The sequence below is a fragment of the Mastomys coucha genome, unplaced genomic scaffold (genome assembly GCF_008632895.1).
Source record: "Mastomys coucha isolate ucsf_1 unplaced genomic scaffold, UCSF_Mcou_1 pScaffold6, whole genome shotgun sequence".
NCBI lineage: Eukaryota > Metazoa > Chordata > Mammalia > Rodentia > Muridae > Mastomys > Mastomys coucha.
Genome location: NW_022196912.1, coordinates 87,150,901 through 87,168,603, shown reverse-complemented (window position 1 = coordinate 87,168,603; position 17,703 = coordinate 87,150,901). Strand labels below are relative to the sequence as shown.

The 17,703-nt window shown below is 44.3% G+C and overlaps 1 protein-coding gene across 2 annotated transcripts in view; it reads left to right on the top strand.

Annotated features, from left to right (window-relative positions):
• Window positions 1–10,429, top strand: part of Rtn1 (reticulon 1) — a 209,333-nt gene extending 198,904 nt beyond the window's left edge. For both annotated transcript variants that reach the window (XM_031357772.1, XM_031357773.1), the window contains 5 exons: window positions 2,074–2,212; window positions 4,018–4,087; window positions 4,584–4,630; window positions 4,716–4,774; window positions 9,606–10,429. In XM_031357772.1, coding sequence (XP_031213632.1) covers window positions 2,074–2,212; window positions 4,018–4,087; window positions 4,584–4,630; window positions 4,716–4,774; window positions 9,606–9,648 — 358 coding nt within the window. In that variant the 3' untranslated portion in view covers window positions 9,649–10,429. The remainder of the gene's footprint in view (window positions 1–2,073; window positions 2,213–4,017; window positions 4,088–4,583; window positions 4,631–4,715; window positions 4,775–9,605) is intronic.
• The last annotated feature ends 7,274 nt before the right edge of the window (window positions 10,430–17,703 follow it).

The window sequence follows — 17,703 nt, the reverse complement described above, 5'->3', positions numbered from 1 at the left end:
TCTGGATGCAGACAATTGTTCCCAACAGAAGCTGTTCAGCTATAGGGACGTCCCCAGATCCCCTAGGGCCTGGGACCTTGAATTTAGTTCCTTCCTGTGATTCAATGGAGTCTGAAAATGAAATGGTAGTCCTTAGGATATGTTTCTTTCATTTGTTCCCAACAGCCCAAGACCCCATCTTCACCCCTTACCTTGGCCCCAGCCTCTGTCTGTCCTTGGCCAATCAGGGTTCTTCCACATTCTACTTCATTGTCTCTAGAACTGCCTTGTTCTCATCCCCAAAGGCTTAAACATGTGGGAGTTAGGTTCCATTTGGCTTATTTCTTCTCATACCCAGCTACAGGAACAATAGTCTAAAACTACACTCAGCCTGACTATTTTATTGTCCTTTAGCAGGAAAATGTAAAGTTTAAAATTCCTTCTTGTCAAGTCAGTTGTATGAGCAAAGGCAATACCTGACTCTGTATTTTTTTAATCATATCTCACTATCTGGACAAGTCAGTATTTTTTGTGTTTCTTCCAAGGGGAGAGAAGCCTTAATATTTAAATATAAACTCCCAAAGTCGGTTTAGGTTGTGTCTTAGTCAGGGTTTCTATTTCTGCACAAACATCATGATAAGAAGCAAGCTGGGGAGGAAAGGGTTTATTCAGCTTACACTTTCACATTGCTGTTCATCACCAAAGGAAGTCAGGACTAGAACTAAGCAGGTCAGGAAGCAGGAGCTGATGCAGAGGCCATGGAGGCCACTTACTACTGGCTTGCTTCCCTTGGCTTGCTCAGCCTGCTTTCTTATAGAACCCAGGGACGGTACCACCCACAATAGGCCCTCACACCTTGATCACTAATTGAGAAAATGCCTTATAGCTGGATCTCATGGAAGCACTTCCCCAAGGGAGCCTTCTTTGTGATAACTCCAGCTTGTGTCAAGATGACTCACAAAAGCAGCCAGTACAGGTTGTTATAACCAAGTACCCTAAATTCATTGGATTCAATGATAAAAAACACACATTTCTCCCTTTTGTGCTAAATCTGTAACCAAAGTGCCCCGTGGTTGAATTATGAACTGCTATCTTTTTGTTGGGTCTTTACAAGGCATCAAGAGTCCTCTGGGGCTCCAATAAAGAGGATTAAAGTGGTTCTTAAGGTCACCAGTCTCATTCAGAAGGGTCCCATCCTCTTATAATTGCCTTCCAAAGTACCTGGCTGATAACGTCAGCCACATGGAGAGAGAGGATTTCAACACCTTGTTCAGGAGGAGTCCAGCCTTTAGTCCATAACTCTCTATACAGCTCAGGACAAAGGCTGCTTAACTCTGTGTCTGTTTATCCCATGCCTTTGAGAAATCTAGGCTAGGCAGGCAGTCCAGAGCTGTCTTCAGATAGGAGAGGGAGGAGAAGAAAGGGAAGCCAGAGCTCAGTGGAGGAGTGTGGCCAAACATGGAAAGCTTATGTATACTATATGAATGTGTTCTATATTTTATTTAGTTTACAAATATATCCTATATTTTATTTAGTATTGAGTTAAGTCTAACCACTAGAATAAATGAAAACAAAACCCTCATTGCTAAAACTACCATTCATTAGGACCAATGAGTGTTCAATAAGGTCCAGGCCACTAGAGCTACCATTGTTCTCTGGAGAAATCTGGAAGCCCGTTTCAGAACTAAAACAGAAATTCTTAGAGTTTGTCAAGGAACAGTTTGGCAGCTGGGGTTTTCAGATCGCTGTAGTATCTAAAGAAGACACTCATTCCTTTGTAAGTTGTGGGTAGTAAAATCAGTAAAGGGACTGACTGTTCACCAGGCTTTCTCAGTCCTTCCTGGTTTCTCTGAGTTCCAGTCCACCCTTTAATACTGTGCTTTATAGAGTCACAAAGCCCCCAGAGAGTCAGAACTTCTGCACTGGCGGTATACAGAAGGCGAGTGTGCACGGTGTCCCGCAGCCAGCAGCCATAACCCTTGGAGGTGACCCAGCCACGATCCTCCCAGTGTGACGAGCACTCACCTGGCCCTGGGGCGCAGCAGCCTGTGTTCAACCCTCTCACGGTGTTCTCTTGGGATGGTTTGTTGCCAGGGCCTACCTGGAGCTGGAGATCACCCTGTCGCAGGAGCAGATCCAGAAGTACACGGACTGCCTGCAGCTGTACGTGAACAGCACTCTGAAGGAGCTGCGGAGGCTCTTCCTCGTCCAGGACCTGGTGGACTCCTTAAAAGTATGAGTGCTTCATCTTCTTGCCTTACAATCATGGGCTCCCTCAGAGGAGACTATAATAGGCAGCTACAGGTCAGAGACCACAGAGCAAGTGCTAACTAGTCTAGAATCTGAGAGTCTCCAGTCACGTGGAGTCATGAAACCCATCCAGGCGAGTCTCCCTGTTTCACAGAGAACGCAACTGTGGCTCAGAGAAGAGACATTTAGACAGCTATCCAGGGTCACCCAGCTGTATTTGGAAGAACCAGGATCAAGCCTAAGTTAGATCATTCTGAATAGTTTACATGGGAAGATGTAGATACTTAAACTATGATCTCAGCCCTTCTCCTAATTAATCACCTTTAGGGATTCAAGGAACATGTGTACTCCAGAGAATTCTAACAGCAAGCTCTCCAGAACTACTCAGGTTAAGCATCTAAGTAGAAGACCTGTAGAAGTAGAAGACACACAGACGCACACACAGAGACACACACCCACAAACACACATACACAGAGACACACGCACACACAAAGACACACACACACATAGACACATGCACACAGAGACATGAATGCATACAGACATACACATACAGAGAAACATATGTACACACAGGTTTTATTCCCGATGGTCTCACTCCATTCAGTGCAGTGGTTCTCAACCTTCCTACTGGCATGCCCCTTTAATACAGTTCCTCATGTTGTAATGATCCCCAACCATAACATTATTTTTGTTAGTATTTCATGACTGTAATTTTGCTCCTGCTATGAATCACAATGTATAAATCTGTGTTTTCCAATGGTCTTGGAGGTACGAGACCCACAGGTTGAAATGCTGACCTAGTGGGTTCCTTTGAGCAGGCTGCTTGGACCTCCCTGTGACTTCCTGGTAAAATCCAAGTCATTGAAACAGGACTCGGCAAGCACTCTGCCCATAAGCAGAGTGGGGGCCAGGAGGGGAGGTGGTTGTGAGTGTTCTGTGCTTAAGGAGTGCTTCATGCAGGATGGGGCCTGGGAGTTGTGGGGCGGGGGCTGGCTAATTGTTTAAGGTGATTCAGAGGAAGAAGTGAGGGTATGGGCCTGACCTTCAAGCTGTATCCCTGGAACAGGAGCTGTCGACAAATACTTAGAGATGTGTCAGGAGATCATGACTGCTAACTGTGCTTGTATTTGTAATGTAATAATTGTGGCCCAGCAAACCTCTTCTGTAAAGGTCAACTACTGTCCGCAGCTCCAGGCCTCATTATCCCACCCTGCACATCTTCGGCTTTGGGCTGTATTATCCTACCTATACAGCTGGGCACTACAGCACAGAAGCAACAAAAGACAGTCCATCAAGGAAGGCCTATGACCATGTATCAATAAAACTTTATTGATGAACACTAGAAATTAAAGTTAATGTAAACTTATAGATCATTGAATACATTTATTATTTAATCTGACCATTTAAAAATGTAAACAAACAAACAAACAAAAAAACCCTTCTTAAGCCCTAGGCCCTTATAAACAAACAAACAAACAAAAACCAAACAAACAAAACCAGCCAAGGAGCTAAAGCTTGCCAAATGCCCAGCTTAGCATATGATTTCATGGGGTGCCTGAACAACAGCATGATCCAAGGTCTCCAAGGGACCAGGATGGTGAGCTTTAGACACCTTACTGCACTCTTACTTCCTGTCAAAACCATTTCCCAGGAATCTATTTCCTGTTGTGGCTCATTCTAGTCTTTAGGGGGAAATTGAAATGTTAACTAGAACAACTCGGATCCTAGCCAGGAGCCCATCTGGGAGGGACCGTGGTGGGCTCTCTGACAACCTTTCTCTTCAGTTTGCAGTCCTCATGTGGCTCCTGACCTACGTTGGTGCGCTCTTCAATGGCCTGACCCTGCTGCTTATGGGTAAGGGCCTCCTGTGTTCTGTGGACTGCCAGGAGGTGGTGCTTCCACGGCTGTCAGCTGTAGCTTCTTGGTACATTGCTAGGAATAAGCATCAGATGTCCCCCAAGTGGAGAGTATCTTGCAGTCCAATTAACAATGGACTTTTCATTGTTTTTTCTTCTAACTACATCACTAAATTTGCTTCTGGTATATATATATATATATATATATATATATATATATACATATAAATACAGTGGCTATGGGTGGGTTGACTGTCATCTTGAAAGAGCACAGGGTGCTCTCATTATCTACAGATATATCATTATTATATTTAGTTTCTTATGCCTTGTCATCTTTGATCTACAATGCTATTTTTTTCCCAAATAATGCTACAGTCTCCTTACTATGCGAAATGTTTCTGTAAGCTTGTTCCTGCTGATCTTTCTCAGAGTTCTAATGGTATATTTGGTTTTTTGTGTGTGTGTGATTTTTTTTTTTGTTACTGTTTCTGCAGCTGTGGTTTCGATGTTTACTCTACCTGTTGTGTACGTTAAGCACCAGGTGAGTTGGATGTGGGGTCAGACATTCTTGTAAATTTTTGCCCTTGTTGTCTTTTGGTATGCTCATGACTCCTTTCTCTTTGTAGGCACAGGTTGACCAATATCTGGGACTTGTGAGGACTCACATAAACACCGTCGTGGCAAAGTAAGTTACATAGTGCAGTTCTTGAAAAGGAGCCGCAGTCTGAGGCAAGCATGGGAGTGGATTGGTTAGATTTAATGAAGAGGTAGAGAAATAATGGGCTTGAGTGAGATTTTATTCCTTTGAGTTGTACATTCACTCTCGTCTTAATTAAAAATTTTCAAAAAATAAGTATAACTTTCAAACCCTCAATTAAATAAAACCATCAGTAGCTTATTTCAGACATCATAATGAATCTATTTTAACAAGTTTAGGAATACTAAACTCTCCCCAAGGGCTGGCCCATATTCAAGAATGAGATGGAGGAGAGAAGAAAAGAGCCCTAATTCAGAAAGTGTTAAATGAACACTCACATTGAAATGAAAACGCTTAATAAACACCTGCAGTCTTTTGAACAGCGAACACTACCAATTTTAAACCAGTAAAGTTACTTTAAAGCTTTGGGATGCATGAATACTCCGTTACCTGAGTATTTTTGCTATGCTCCTTTGTCCTGCAGGACTTTGTATTTGTTTTGCACCACGGCTGTTTTGAACCCTCTGCCTCTAACAGATCCTGCTTCAGGGAGCTGCCTGTACTGTACTCAGTGTCAGGCTTCCACGCACACAGCACACATGGTCACGTAGCCTAGAGATTTCCGCAGCTCTCTCCTTCACGTTTTAAGGCTTGTTGCCGCCTGCCGTGACAAATGTGTTTCATTGTTACGATCATTTAACCTAAATGTTGGATTGTCCTTCAGCTACAGATTCACTTCACGAAAGGATCAGACTCCATTAACAGTAACTCCATTTAGTAATCAGATAATTATGTGGCTGGGCCCAGGTGGTGGTCAGACTTAGGTGCTTCAGTCAGCGATGTCTGATAACAAAACCATAGGGAGAGCCGTTACTTCTGCATCCTTCTGCCCTGATAGCCCAGGCCTGCAGTGCCATCCTCTCTCTATGCACAGAACATTTTGATTTTCCCTGAGCCCCACCCCACCACACACACACACACACACACACACACACACACACACATGCATACGCACACGCACACACGCACACGCACACGCACACGCACACATGCTTATACTCTTTCCCCTAAAGTCATGCAGAACTCCGTGGGGTTCCATGCTCAGTTTGGAGATGTGGCAATTCTCAGCTCATTTCATAATGCCGGAAAACATCCCCTGAGACCCCATGTGTTGCCAGTGTAATGAAAATAAGTAGATGAAGAATGAAACAGTCATTGTTCAATGTAAAGAAATGACAGAATGGCATAGAACAAAAAGTGCCAGTGCTAAAGTCAAGAGTCAGTTCAATGGCAAGAGACTCGAGAGATCCAAAACAAGCCTATAGTATTAGAATTTCTAGAGTTGATGACCTATAATTTACATTTCGATGAAGTCCCTAGGTAACTCTTGGGAAGCTAGAACTATGTTTAAAAATTATAGCTCCAGAAAACCTGAGTGGGAATTTGGCAGCTGCAATTAGAAGTTGGGGGCTGAAATTGTACAATATTCAGTTAGATGATCGTGAGGAAATCATATTGACTAATTTTGTTGGTGAGGGTGAGGGTGGGGTGACGGTTGGACACCGTTCTAAAGAGACTATTACCTGTGTTGCTATGGTGACACAGAAGGCATGAAGATGAAGTCCAACTCGACAGGAGTCCTCAGCCTATTGATATAAATTATAAAAGAATAAGCATGAGATAATGCAAGCGCTACAAGAGAGCTGTGTATAATTCTAAAGTCGGAGCACTGAGGAAGCAGCAGCTCTGAGAGTGGATCCTGGAAAGCCCTTAGGTAGGATTCCATTTGGCCCAGGCCCTGAAGCTGGGATAAGCATTCATGCAGAGGATAATAGGCAGAAAGGCACTGCAAGAAGAAGAAATGGTCTAAGCACATAGAAAGGCACAGAAATGATCATGCTCAGGAAGCGAGTTGGCCACTGTCCTGCAACTTCAATGAGAGGCAAGAATACAGACAGAAAGGCTGAGGCCAGGAGATGATCACTCGTGGAATGGCCCTTGGTGTTTCCGACGAGTGGGCCGATGTCACTGGGACTGTCTCCTGAGAGAATTGGAGGGGAGAGGCTAGAAATGTGCCCGTCACAATTCAAAATAAATAGAGATATGCGTACGTATATAGTCTAATTGTTAGATTATAGTTGAGAATCAAAGCTATGAAAACAATATGTCACCCATGAGAACGGGACTTCTATAATAGAAACTAAATCAGGTTGGCTGCATTTCCTGGCAGCCAAAGCAAAAAGAGAAACTGGGTAAGTTATATAGGTCTTGTCAGAAAAAGAAAAAAACAAGAGTTCATCAATAGTCTGTGTTGTCCAGCAGTAAAGTCTAAGAAGAATTTCTTAGGATCTCCCACCAACCTCAAACATTGCCTCCACGGATCAAGGCTCCATACTTGTGTCTTCACCCTGGCTCTCCTGTGCCGACTCATCTTTACTTCCTGCTTATTAGATGGCTTTCCATTGCATGCCCCATAGACATTTCAGACCCACGTGGCCAAATATTGTGCTGTTAGACCTCAGAGCCTGGTTGCCATCTTTCCTGGACATCTTGATAAATACCGTTATCACACTCACTGTTACTCAGGCCACAAGGCCAGCCGTCTACCTCATTTGCCCTCTCCATCCTGCCCATTCAGCATTAGGTCCATCAACAGAGCTCTCCAGCCCCTTCTCCAACTGAGATCTCAAGACCGTTCACCTACCTGTTTCATGTCTACCACGTGGTCCTGGCCATCACCATCTGACCCCTTACGTCTGTAGCTTGTTCTCCCTCCAGGATCGTTTCTGCTCCCATCCCCCTCTTTATTTTCCACACTGTGATCATCGTGATTCTTTAAAGAATATAAATCAGGTTGCTTCATCCCTTTCTCTGCTTTATCAATGGCTTCCCATCACCTAGAAGAGAATTTAAACCCTTTACCATACTCCCTAAGTTCTAACACCATCGGGTTACTGCCTGCTTTTCAGACCTGCCCCCTCAACATCTAAGCTCCTTCCAGGCCTCTGTACTCTCTCTCTCTGCCTGATGCCTCCAGATCTTTGTTGGCTGGCTCCTGCCTGTGTTTTGGGCATCTGTTTCTTAGATCATTATTTCTAAAGTGGGCTCTACCCGCTTCCCCCTACTCCTCCTCACTTCCTATCACGTTGTCTTGTATTGTTTTGTAGCATTTGTCACCATCCGAACGTCCTGTCTCCTTGTTTATTTCACTCTCTCCAGTCCCAATGAGAAGGAAAACTCCACGGAAGTCCCTTGTCCCTCTAAATTCTAGGATGTTGAAGGTTGCCTAGTGCAGAGGGAGGTGACAATTCTAGTCTGCAAGCTGAACTCATAAGGCAAAATCAATAAACAAAAACTTCCTAAAATCCTAAAATGATAGCGGATACACCAGGACAATGGCTGCAGTACAGAATTTTAGGAGCCTTGACCATATCTGATCACCCACGTGTTAAAGATGATTTTCCAGGGAGGGATCTCAATCAGTACATTCTTTGCTGCCCGAGGTAAGAACCACATTAAAATAAATCAGACAAGGTAGTGAGCACTTATAATCCTGGTGCTGGTGAGGCAAAGCCAGGCCCATTCTTGGGGTTCAACAGCCAACCCAGCCTAATCAGCATGCCTCAGGCCAGTGACAGATCCTGTCTCAAAAGGCAAGGTAGAAAGCAAATGAAGAACGTCACCAGAAACTGGCCACATAAGCACATATCTCCACTCACATATATACCTGTGCACATGTACCCAGAGAGACACACACACACACACACACATACACACACACATACACACACACATACACATATACACACACACATACACACACACATACACACATACACACACACATACACACACACATATACACACACATACATACACACACATACACACATACACACACACATACACACACATATACACACACATACACATACACACACACATACACACACATACACACACACATACACACACATACACACACACATACACACACACATATACACACACATACATACACACACATATACATACACACATACACACACACATACACACACATATACACACACATACACATACACACACACATACACACACATACACACACACATACACACACACATACACACACATACACACACACATACACACATATACACACATACACACACATACACATACACACATACACACACACATATACACACACATACACACACACATACACACACATATACACACATACACATACACACATACACACACACACATACACACACATACACATACACACATACACACACACACACACACACACACACACACACATACACGACTCTAAGCTGTGAGGAAGGTTCATTCAATGAACGAATAGCAGTATCTGGAACTAAGACCCAGACTTAGTTCCACTTCTGGGTATTTTATGACAGTGTGGTGAAGGGATTTCTCCACCAGGAACCACCTCAGTTTATCTTTGTCTCCTGGTATAGTCATTGCGCCCTCTTTCAGAAGTGCCCAGGACTAAGTAGCCAGTGGCGACTATCACAACCTCTGTAGCTGTGAAAGAAGCCAATTTGACCATCCTATCTACCAAAAGGCCATGCTAGAGAACGCAGCTCTCTTGTCTGGGCCCCATTCAATTTTCAGGTCCTTTTCATATCTTTATAAGTGTTTCTAGAGACCCACATAGAACACTATGTTTTCTAGAATACTCTTGCTATTTAATTACTCAGACAGTAAAGCCACATAATGACTACAGGAAGTGATTTCATGGATATCATTGGCAATGTAACCCTTTGCCTTTTGCCTTTTGTAGGATCCAGGCTAAAATCCCCGGCGCCAAGAGGCACGCTGAGTAGATGGTTACCCCAGGAGAAGCCGGACATGAATGGGAGTGTCTGGAGTGGTAACAGCTCTCTCCTTCCTCGTTATTGCGAATTGATTGTTTCCCTTTCCCGATACCATACTCTTAGAGGCAGACTTTGAGACAGGTGTTTTCAGGCTCTTCCTGTTCTCTTAGGATATATGAGGTCCCCACCCCTGCTCCCCACTCCCGTGTCAAGCACTAAAGTATAGAGCGTGTTAGATGTGGTTTTTAATTTCGTGTTGCTAAAAAAAAAAAAAAAAAAAAAAGTGCATGATGGTGAGAGCCCACGTTCTCCTTCCGCCCTGATGTCCTCCCTCTGCAATGCTTCTGTAGCTTCTACCGTCCCTGTGGCTAGGCCTTTCTTGCCAAGTGCGCTGACACATAGTGGATCGCTTATCATGTCCTTGAGTTGCTGGTTGGATTCATCTCTAATAACACTATATAGAATTGTAAGCCAATGTTTTAGCATTTCCCCCCCACACACAAAGAACATAAAAATTAATATAAAACAGTTGACCGTACATATGGTGATCCGTTTTGTATAACTTAGAATGATCGAATTAAAGAATAAATCCAAAATGAACGCACAGTACTTTTATTGTATGGGATGCCTGGGCTGATTTACATGTATGGTAACTAAAAGTGCCAGCATGTTGACTTTATTACAATTTGTATTACTTCCTCTGTAGCTCCTAGTGGACTCAATCACAGACTCTGGATATTTGCACTGATGTACTTGATACTGAATGCATCAATAAATGTGACTAAATGTAGACATCTCTCCCTGTCTTTGATGAACTTACTGGAAAATAAAAAAAAATCCAGAAAAGCCATAAAGAGGAAGTCACTTGAGGAGGAGCCACGAGGACTGAGGTCCAACTTCCTCCCATCTCCAGAACAGCAGGATCCAGCCCCAGCCTGGGTTACAGCTTCATTGTGTTGATATTAGAAATCACCTTGAAAAGGCTATTTCATATTGTACTCTGATGGGTCAGCATGGATATTTTGCAGTTTCTAAAAGCCTGAAAGTGGTATGAGTCCCTATATAAACATTCATCATCTTATAAAATACTGGCATAAAACCCTTGCCAAGGCCATGAACTCATCCCGTTGTCAAGTACCTTTTGAGATCCTGCTGTGTACAGAACAGAAGAAAGAGGGCACTGGGTCAAACTCCACAGTTCCTTTACCCACCACACTAAGTTGCTCAGTGACTGACCTCTTGTAAAAAATGTATTTGCACTTTTGAGGGTGTGGGGACGGGGTTCCATGTAGTCCAGGCCAGGCTCACTCCATTATGTAGCTGAAGATGGCCTTGAAATCCTGATCCTTTGGCCTCTACCTTCTTAGTGTTCAGATTCCAGATGAGCGGTACCTGGCTGTTTATGTGGTACTGAGAAGCAGAGCCCATGCGTGCTAGGCAAGCTCTCTCCTGGCTTCATCCTCAGGCCTCCCTTTATCTGCTCTACTTCCGGGGTAGACTCTGGAGGGGAAGAGATGGGAAACAGTGGTTGAAATGACTGTCAATAGGAGGAGACATTGTAAAAAAATCTTCCCTCAGGCATTACAATTAAGGATAATTATTTATTTGGCAAAGTGGCATAAAAACAGCAAGGGTGTCTTAATATTATGGAAATGGCCATGAAGCTGGCATCTTGGTTGGGGCTAGATAGAGATGGTGCTTACGTGCAAGCACTAACTACACAAAGGATACCATGAAACCAGAGCTGCCATTCAAGTTCCAGCCCAGAGAAGGATGCGCAGGGAAGCTGAGCTGTGTGGCCAGGTTCTGAGCTTCAGCAGGATTAAGGAAGAACATACAGAAGGAACCAAGACAAGGAAGAATGTGGCATATGTAGAACATGATCAACAGGAAGCCAAGCTGGGTGGGTGGGACTTGTAGGAATGGCGATGCCAAGGAGATTCTTTCACTGGAATTAATGGAGGATTTGGGGCTTTAGGCTTTAATTCTGGGGCACATAAACACAATGGTGTTGCTGGGCACTGGAGATTGATATAGGGGATCACTGTAACAGGAATCTAACATAAATGGATATCAGTGGAGCCATAGTGACAAAGGAAAGGCGGCATTCAGCATTCACCTTTCTCCTGACTAAAATGTCAGTCATCCACATGGGTAGGGGAGTACCTAAGAGATAATGCAGAGGATGGCTAGATGGAAGTTGGTGGTGGATTTGATATCATTTCAAGACCAAAGTTTGCCTTGAGAATGGCTGCCTGCTTGTATTTCACACCCTGGGCAATTTGCTGTCCTCTCTCTAACCCTAGAGCTTTATAAAGCCAGGTGAGCAGGAGAATACACCATTGTCCACCTGAAGAGCCCAGAAGAACTGGATTGGGAAGGAAGGTGATAAACCTAAATTGGTGCCTGATCACTTTTTTAATGAATGATACAGAGGATTTCACAGGCTAAGCTTGTATAGCTCAGTCACAGATCATATGTTCACCTGTTGAGGACCTGGCTTCAATCTCCAGTACCCAAAGGAAAAGACAGGATATATTCATAATTAAAAGGATTTAGTCTTTCCATAGGTTACCAATCTCAAGCCTTTGAGAACACAGTTTCTTCTTTTAAGACATAGAATCTAACACCAGGCGGTAGTGGTGCACTCCTTTAATCCCAGCACTTGGGAGGCAGAGGCAGGCAGATTTCTGAGTTCGAGGCCAGCCTGGTCTACAGAGTGAGTTCCAGGACAGCCAGGGCTATACAGAGAAACCCTATCTCGGAAAACCAAAAAAAAAAAAAAAAAGACAGAATCTAGGTGGTTTTATTGTACAGAACTGACCATCAGTATCACTGATCACGGGATTTCATTTTTCCAGTTGGTCTAGAATTCCGTTCCCACCTCACTGAGAGGATCCAATTAGGTGGCGCCTTGGGGAGCAGTGGTGGAGAAGATGCCTGAGAGGAAAGATCAGGCTCACAGAAATGATGGACATGAATGTGAGATTTGATAGGACTTTGGGTGTGTTGGCTAATGTAATAGTGGACAGAGTGGAAATCGAGTGGAGACCCAGTGGGCAGGTAAGAGAGGGCAGCAAGGAGAGCTGCTGGGAGCCCAGAGCAAATGAGACCTTTCTGGCTGTGAACCATAAAACCGTGGCCACCTCTGAAGGCGGTAGGCCAGCAGAGGTAGACACATGACAAGGTGCTGTGCGCTTCATAGAGAATTCCAGCAATAAAGGTGCTGGGATATGACACATCTTTTGCTCTTTCTATGATCATATTTAAATGTGTGGGGGGCTATTTGATACTATTCAATTACACCTACATCCCAATTAAGTTATAATTCAGCTGAGAAATGTACCATCTGAACAAAGGTCACTTGGGCATTTTTTATGCTGATGGTCTTTCTTGACCACATCAGAGTAAAGCTTGCTATGATTTCTGTCCACGCAGTGCCAAATGGTGCTTCCTCATTAGAGGAAGGAGCCAGGAAGGCTAGGGAGGAAGTCCAGCATGCCTACCTTTCACTATTTCCTGAACGATCGTGAAAAATCATTTCAGGTACTATACTCAAGGGATTACTTGGAAAATTGAAGTTTAAGTGCTTCCGTTGAATTGGGTGGTGTTTCCTTCCTCTCCCTGAACACATGATGCCTTACCTCTCTCTTACTTCTGAAACACAAAGGCAAACGTGGAGCCTCAGCACATGAATCCCCCTAAGAACAACTTACCACTATGTGTGATCCCGCTAGAGCGGTGGTTCTCAACCTGTGGGTCGAGAGCCCTTTGGGAGTAGACCGACCGACTCTTTCACAGCGGTCACCTGAGACCATCAGAAAATACAATTATTTACCTTATGATTCATAACAATACCAAAATTGTAGTTACAAAGTAACAATGAAAATAATTTTCTGGCTTAGGGTCACTACAACATGGGGAACTGTATTAAAGGGCTGCAGCATTGGGAAGGTTGAGGACCACTGCTCTAGAGTGAAGCCATAGGAGGCAGGCAGAATGGTCATTTTCTCAAGTGGCATCCATCAAACTTCCTAGAAACTCCACAGTGCACATTCTTTCGGTACCTATGCCCAAGTGCCCGAAAGTCACAAGAGAATTGCCCAAGATAATATCCCCAGGATAGATTTACTTTGTCTTCCTTTCTGTTCTTTGTAATATGGCTTATGTTCTTCTCATTTCCCGGGTTAGGAAAGAACATCCATTTTATGTGAGGGCACAGAACATGTCCCCAGAAGAGTATGCAGCTCTCCAAGGATGCCATTCTGCACACAATGGGATGCGCACGTTATGGTAGGCTGTGTGAGCTAGCCCATCTGAATTCTCAACGTAAGCAAGACCTTTACCAGTCACTGGGCAGAATATACTGGACCAAGTGTTTCTTCCTGGCCTCTCACAGTGTGTCTATTTATTTATTTATTTATTTATTTATTTATTTATTTATTTTGATCAAAAGGTCTCTACCTGCTTTCTGTTTTCAGGGGGAAATGGGATCTATTTTTAAATTTTATTCTTTAGTCTCTAAGTTGGGTGCTATACATGACACATCTAAATGATCAGCCAAGTGACATACTTTCTTAATTGGGAAGGTTACTTTGAGACTATTGAGATGAAAATTTGTAGGAATAACACAGTCTCTTCCAGCTAGGCATGGCGTAGAGTGAGTTTCTCATAAACGTCTCTTAACTAAAATTTCAAAATCCTGCAAGATTAAAGTGTCTATATTACTTTCCCCATGTGAAAACTGGATCTCAATGTTTACACAACCAGTGGAAGCCCAAGCAAGGACTAGGAGGTCTGCCTTTCTGGTTTGTAAGTTGGGCTGTGTACACAAAGCCTTTCCTCCCGTCTACGACAGTCTCCGCATCTGAAGAACCGTGGTTCCCCAGCAAGATTCTCTGACCCCTGTCAGTAGGAACCCAGTAACACATATGAACCATCATGGGATATTTATAGGAAGATTGTAAGAGAGCCTACGGGTTTAACCGCAGGAATTTTTCCAAGCACTTTTCCATTTGGACCTTCCCAGCTAGAGAGGGATGACAGTAGATGTTACATAACAATCCCGCTGTGAACAGAGACACGAGAGAAGCAGGAGTCTTAAGGAGTTTTTTGTAATGGCTTCGTTTTATATGCTCAGTTCCCCTGACCTAGAGCACGCGTCCACACTGCGACAGGCAGAGAAGCCAGAACAGGGAAAACATCGTGACATCATTCCTTAGTCCCAGCAGCTTTCACCCCACAGAGCTGAGGCACACTCATAACCTGAAAACAGGCTAAGAGGAGTTACCCTTTCATAAATGCTCACAGACTCAAGTCATATGCATGGTTGATTCCAACAACTCCACTTGGGCGGGGCTCTCATACAGATCAGCAGAATGACAGCATTTGCCTACTTTGTGGGCTATTTTTTTTTTAATCGATGGCTATAATGACATTTTTGGAGACTGAACTTCACCCTGTAGCCCAGGCTGGCCTCTTCCTGCCTCAGCCTCCCAAGTGCCTGGATTACAGTTGTGATCTGTCACCTTTGACCTCTATGTTTTCTGTGCTGGATAGCTTTATGTCACCTTGACACAGCGAATGCTCCTGCCTCCAGTTTCCTGCCCTGTTTGGGCTTCTGTCCCGACTTCCTTCAATAATGAACTGCAAGGGGGAAGTGTAAGCTGAGTAAACCCTCTCCTCCCCAAATTGCTTTGTCATGAGTTTCATCGCAACAACAGTGGCCCTAACAGGACATTGGCTGAGATGCGAAGTTAGTGTTGTAGCTCGTGAAGAGATGCCTTTTTCCTGTGTGGGTTTCCATTTCTAATAAAGCCTAAACTGACGACTTCGGACTCTTTACAAATACTTTAATTCTCTGTCATCTTCAGCAGTATCTTAGGCATTGTGGTAACTGGTCTTCACACAAATTAGAAACTGCCGAGCAGGGAACCTCCATTGGGGATGTATCTTAATTACCCTAATTGATGGGGGAAGGTGCACCCCAAATGTGGACAACCCCTTTGGGTTGCAACCCAAATAGAAAAGGACAGGTCAGAAGAAAGATTGCCCATCCTTTTCTCGGTTGGATCCCTATCGAAGCTGAGTTAACTCATCACTGCCACTGCTGCTGTGGCTGTCACTGATGCTGCTCTGATCCCTGCAGTTCCTGCTGGTGATGATGGTGATGGTGATGGTGATGGTGATGATGTGAAGGTGATGATGGTGGTGGTGATGGTGATAATGGTGATGATGTGATAGTTATATGATGGTGATCGTGATAATGATGCTGATGATTGTGATGGTGGTGATGATGATGGTGATGACAGTGATGATGATGATGCTGATGGTCATGATGATAGTGATGGTGATGAAGGTAGTGGTGAAGGTGGTAGTGGTGATGATGATAGTGATGATGGAGATGGATGGAGATGGTGGTGATGATCATGCTGTTGCTGCTGCCTCCCTAGAACCAGCATTTCTGGCCTTTCACCAGCACCCAAGGACTGGCAGCTCTCTTGGAACCCTGTAGGTTTTCTGCACCAGATTGGAACCGCAGAGGCACCCGGCCCCCAGGACTGAGCAACCACAGGTTTCTCAGACTCTTCAGCGTGACTCCACTGTTGTTACTATTTCCACAAAACCCGATATAATAAATTTTATACATATGCATATTTACATGTTCATTTTATTGGTTCTGTTCCTCTAGAGAACCCTAATACAAGCATCTATTACACCGTTTGATCCCCAGCACCTGTGTGGAAAAGCCAGGCTAGTGGCACACACGTATACTCCCAGTGTGTGGAAGACAGGCAGGAGATTCCCTAAGGTTTGCTGAAGGGACAAGCTCCAGGCTCAATGAGAAAACCCTGCTTGAAAAACTAAACGGAAGAGACCTTGGACCAATACACTACACTAACCCCTGACCTCTACGCCTCTGTGCATGGCATTCATGGTGGAAGAGGTCATGTTTGGAGGCCCAGAGTCCACACAGCACAGCTGCAGCCTTGCTGAGAATGTTCTTGGCTATATATGTGGTGGGAGCACAGGAGAGAAAAGTCTCATTACCAGGAAGCCAGAAGGGAGGGAGGCCTGTCTTGCCACCTTGCCAGAGGCTCCATTTTCTAACAATTCACCACTTTGTTTCTACCACTCAGAGACCAAACATCTGCCAGCGAATCCCTGGAGGTTAAGACATAAGCAGATGACAGCATCTGGTGATGAAGGGAAGGGGGAGCACAGATCTAATTAGAACAAACTAGGCATGAGGTCAGAGGAAGCCACAGCAGACACGAGTGAGCAGGAAGCTGACAGAGGAAGGTTCTTGGAAGGGTTTGGAAGGAGTGGGAGGCGGAAGCTGAGGCTTGTTTGTGTTTCCAATTTCCCAAGGGAGCTCCAGAAGCTGTCAACTGCATCCACACATGGCAATTATCTGGTGTCCCCTCAAGTAGGAAGTTCACAACTACGAATCCTCTTCATAGGAATAATCTAGTCTGGTTCACATTGTAAGAATCAGTATTCAGTGGAAAATGACTTTTAAAAATAAGAATCCTTATAATTTAAGAGTTTGAGTGTTAGAAACATCCGTGAAACTGGTAGGGACATGTTCAAAATACTTACCTTACTACCTTTCTCAATGAGGGTGCTGCCTGATCCATGAGCGATCTCAGATGGCTAATGTGCGGGAGCACTGCTGACTGCAGCTCTGGCTGTTTCTGTCCCAGTTTAATTTCTGATTAGTCTGCAAATGCTGACTTGACAAAGATCCTAATTCCTCCAACTGACACTCTATCCTATCTTGAAAATATTACCTCTGCCAGAAATAAGCAGATGCTGGCAGGGAGCCACTTCCTCTGTCCATGTCTGCAGCTAGGGCGGCTCTGCCTGCAGCATGAAACCCACCTTCTAGGTCTGAACTCGAGGAAGAGCCTTCCCAGTGAGTTTACAGTGACCCTCACACAGCTCTAGATGGAATTCTGCTTCTCCTCTCACTAGACACATGATAAATTTAAATGTACCCTCAGAGCTCCCAGGGACTAAACCACCAACCAAGGAGTACACATGGTGGGACTGATGGCTCTG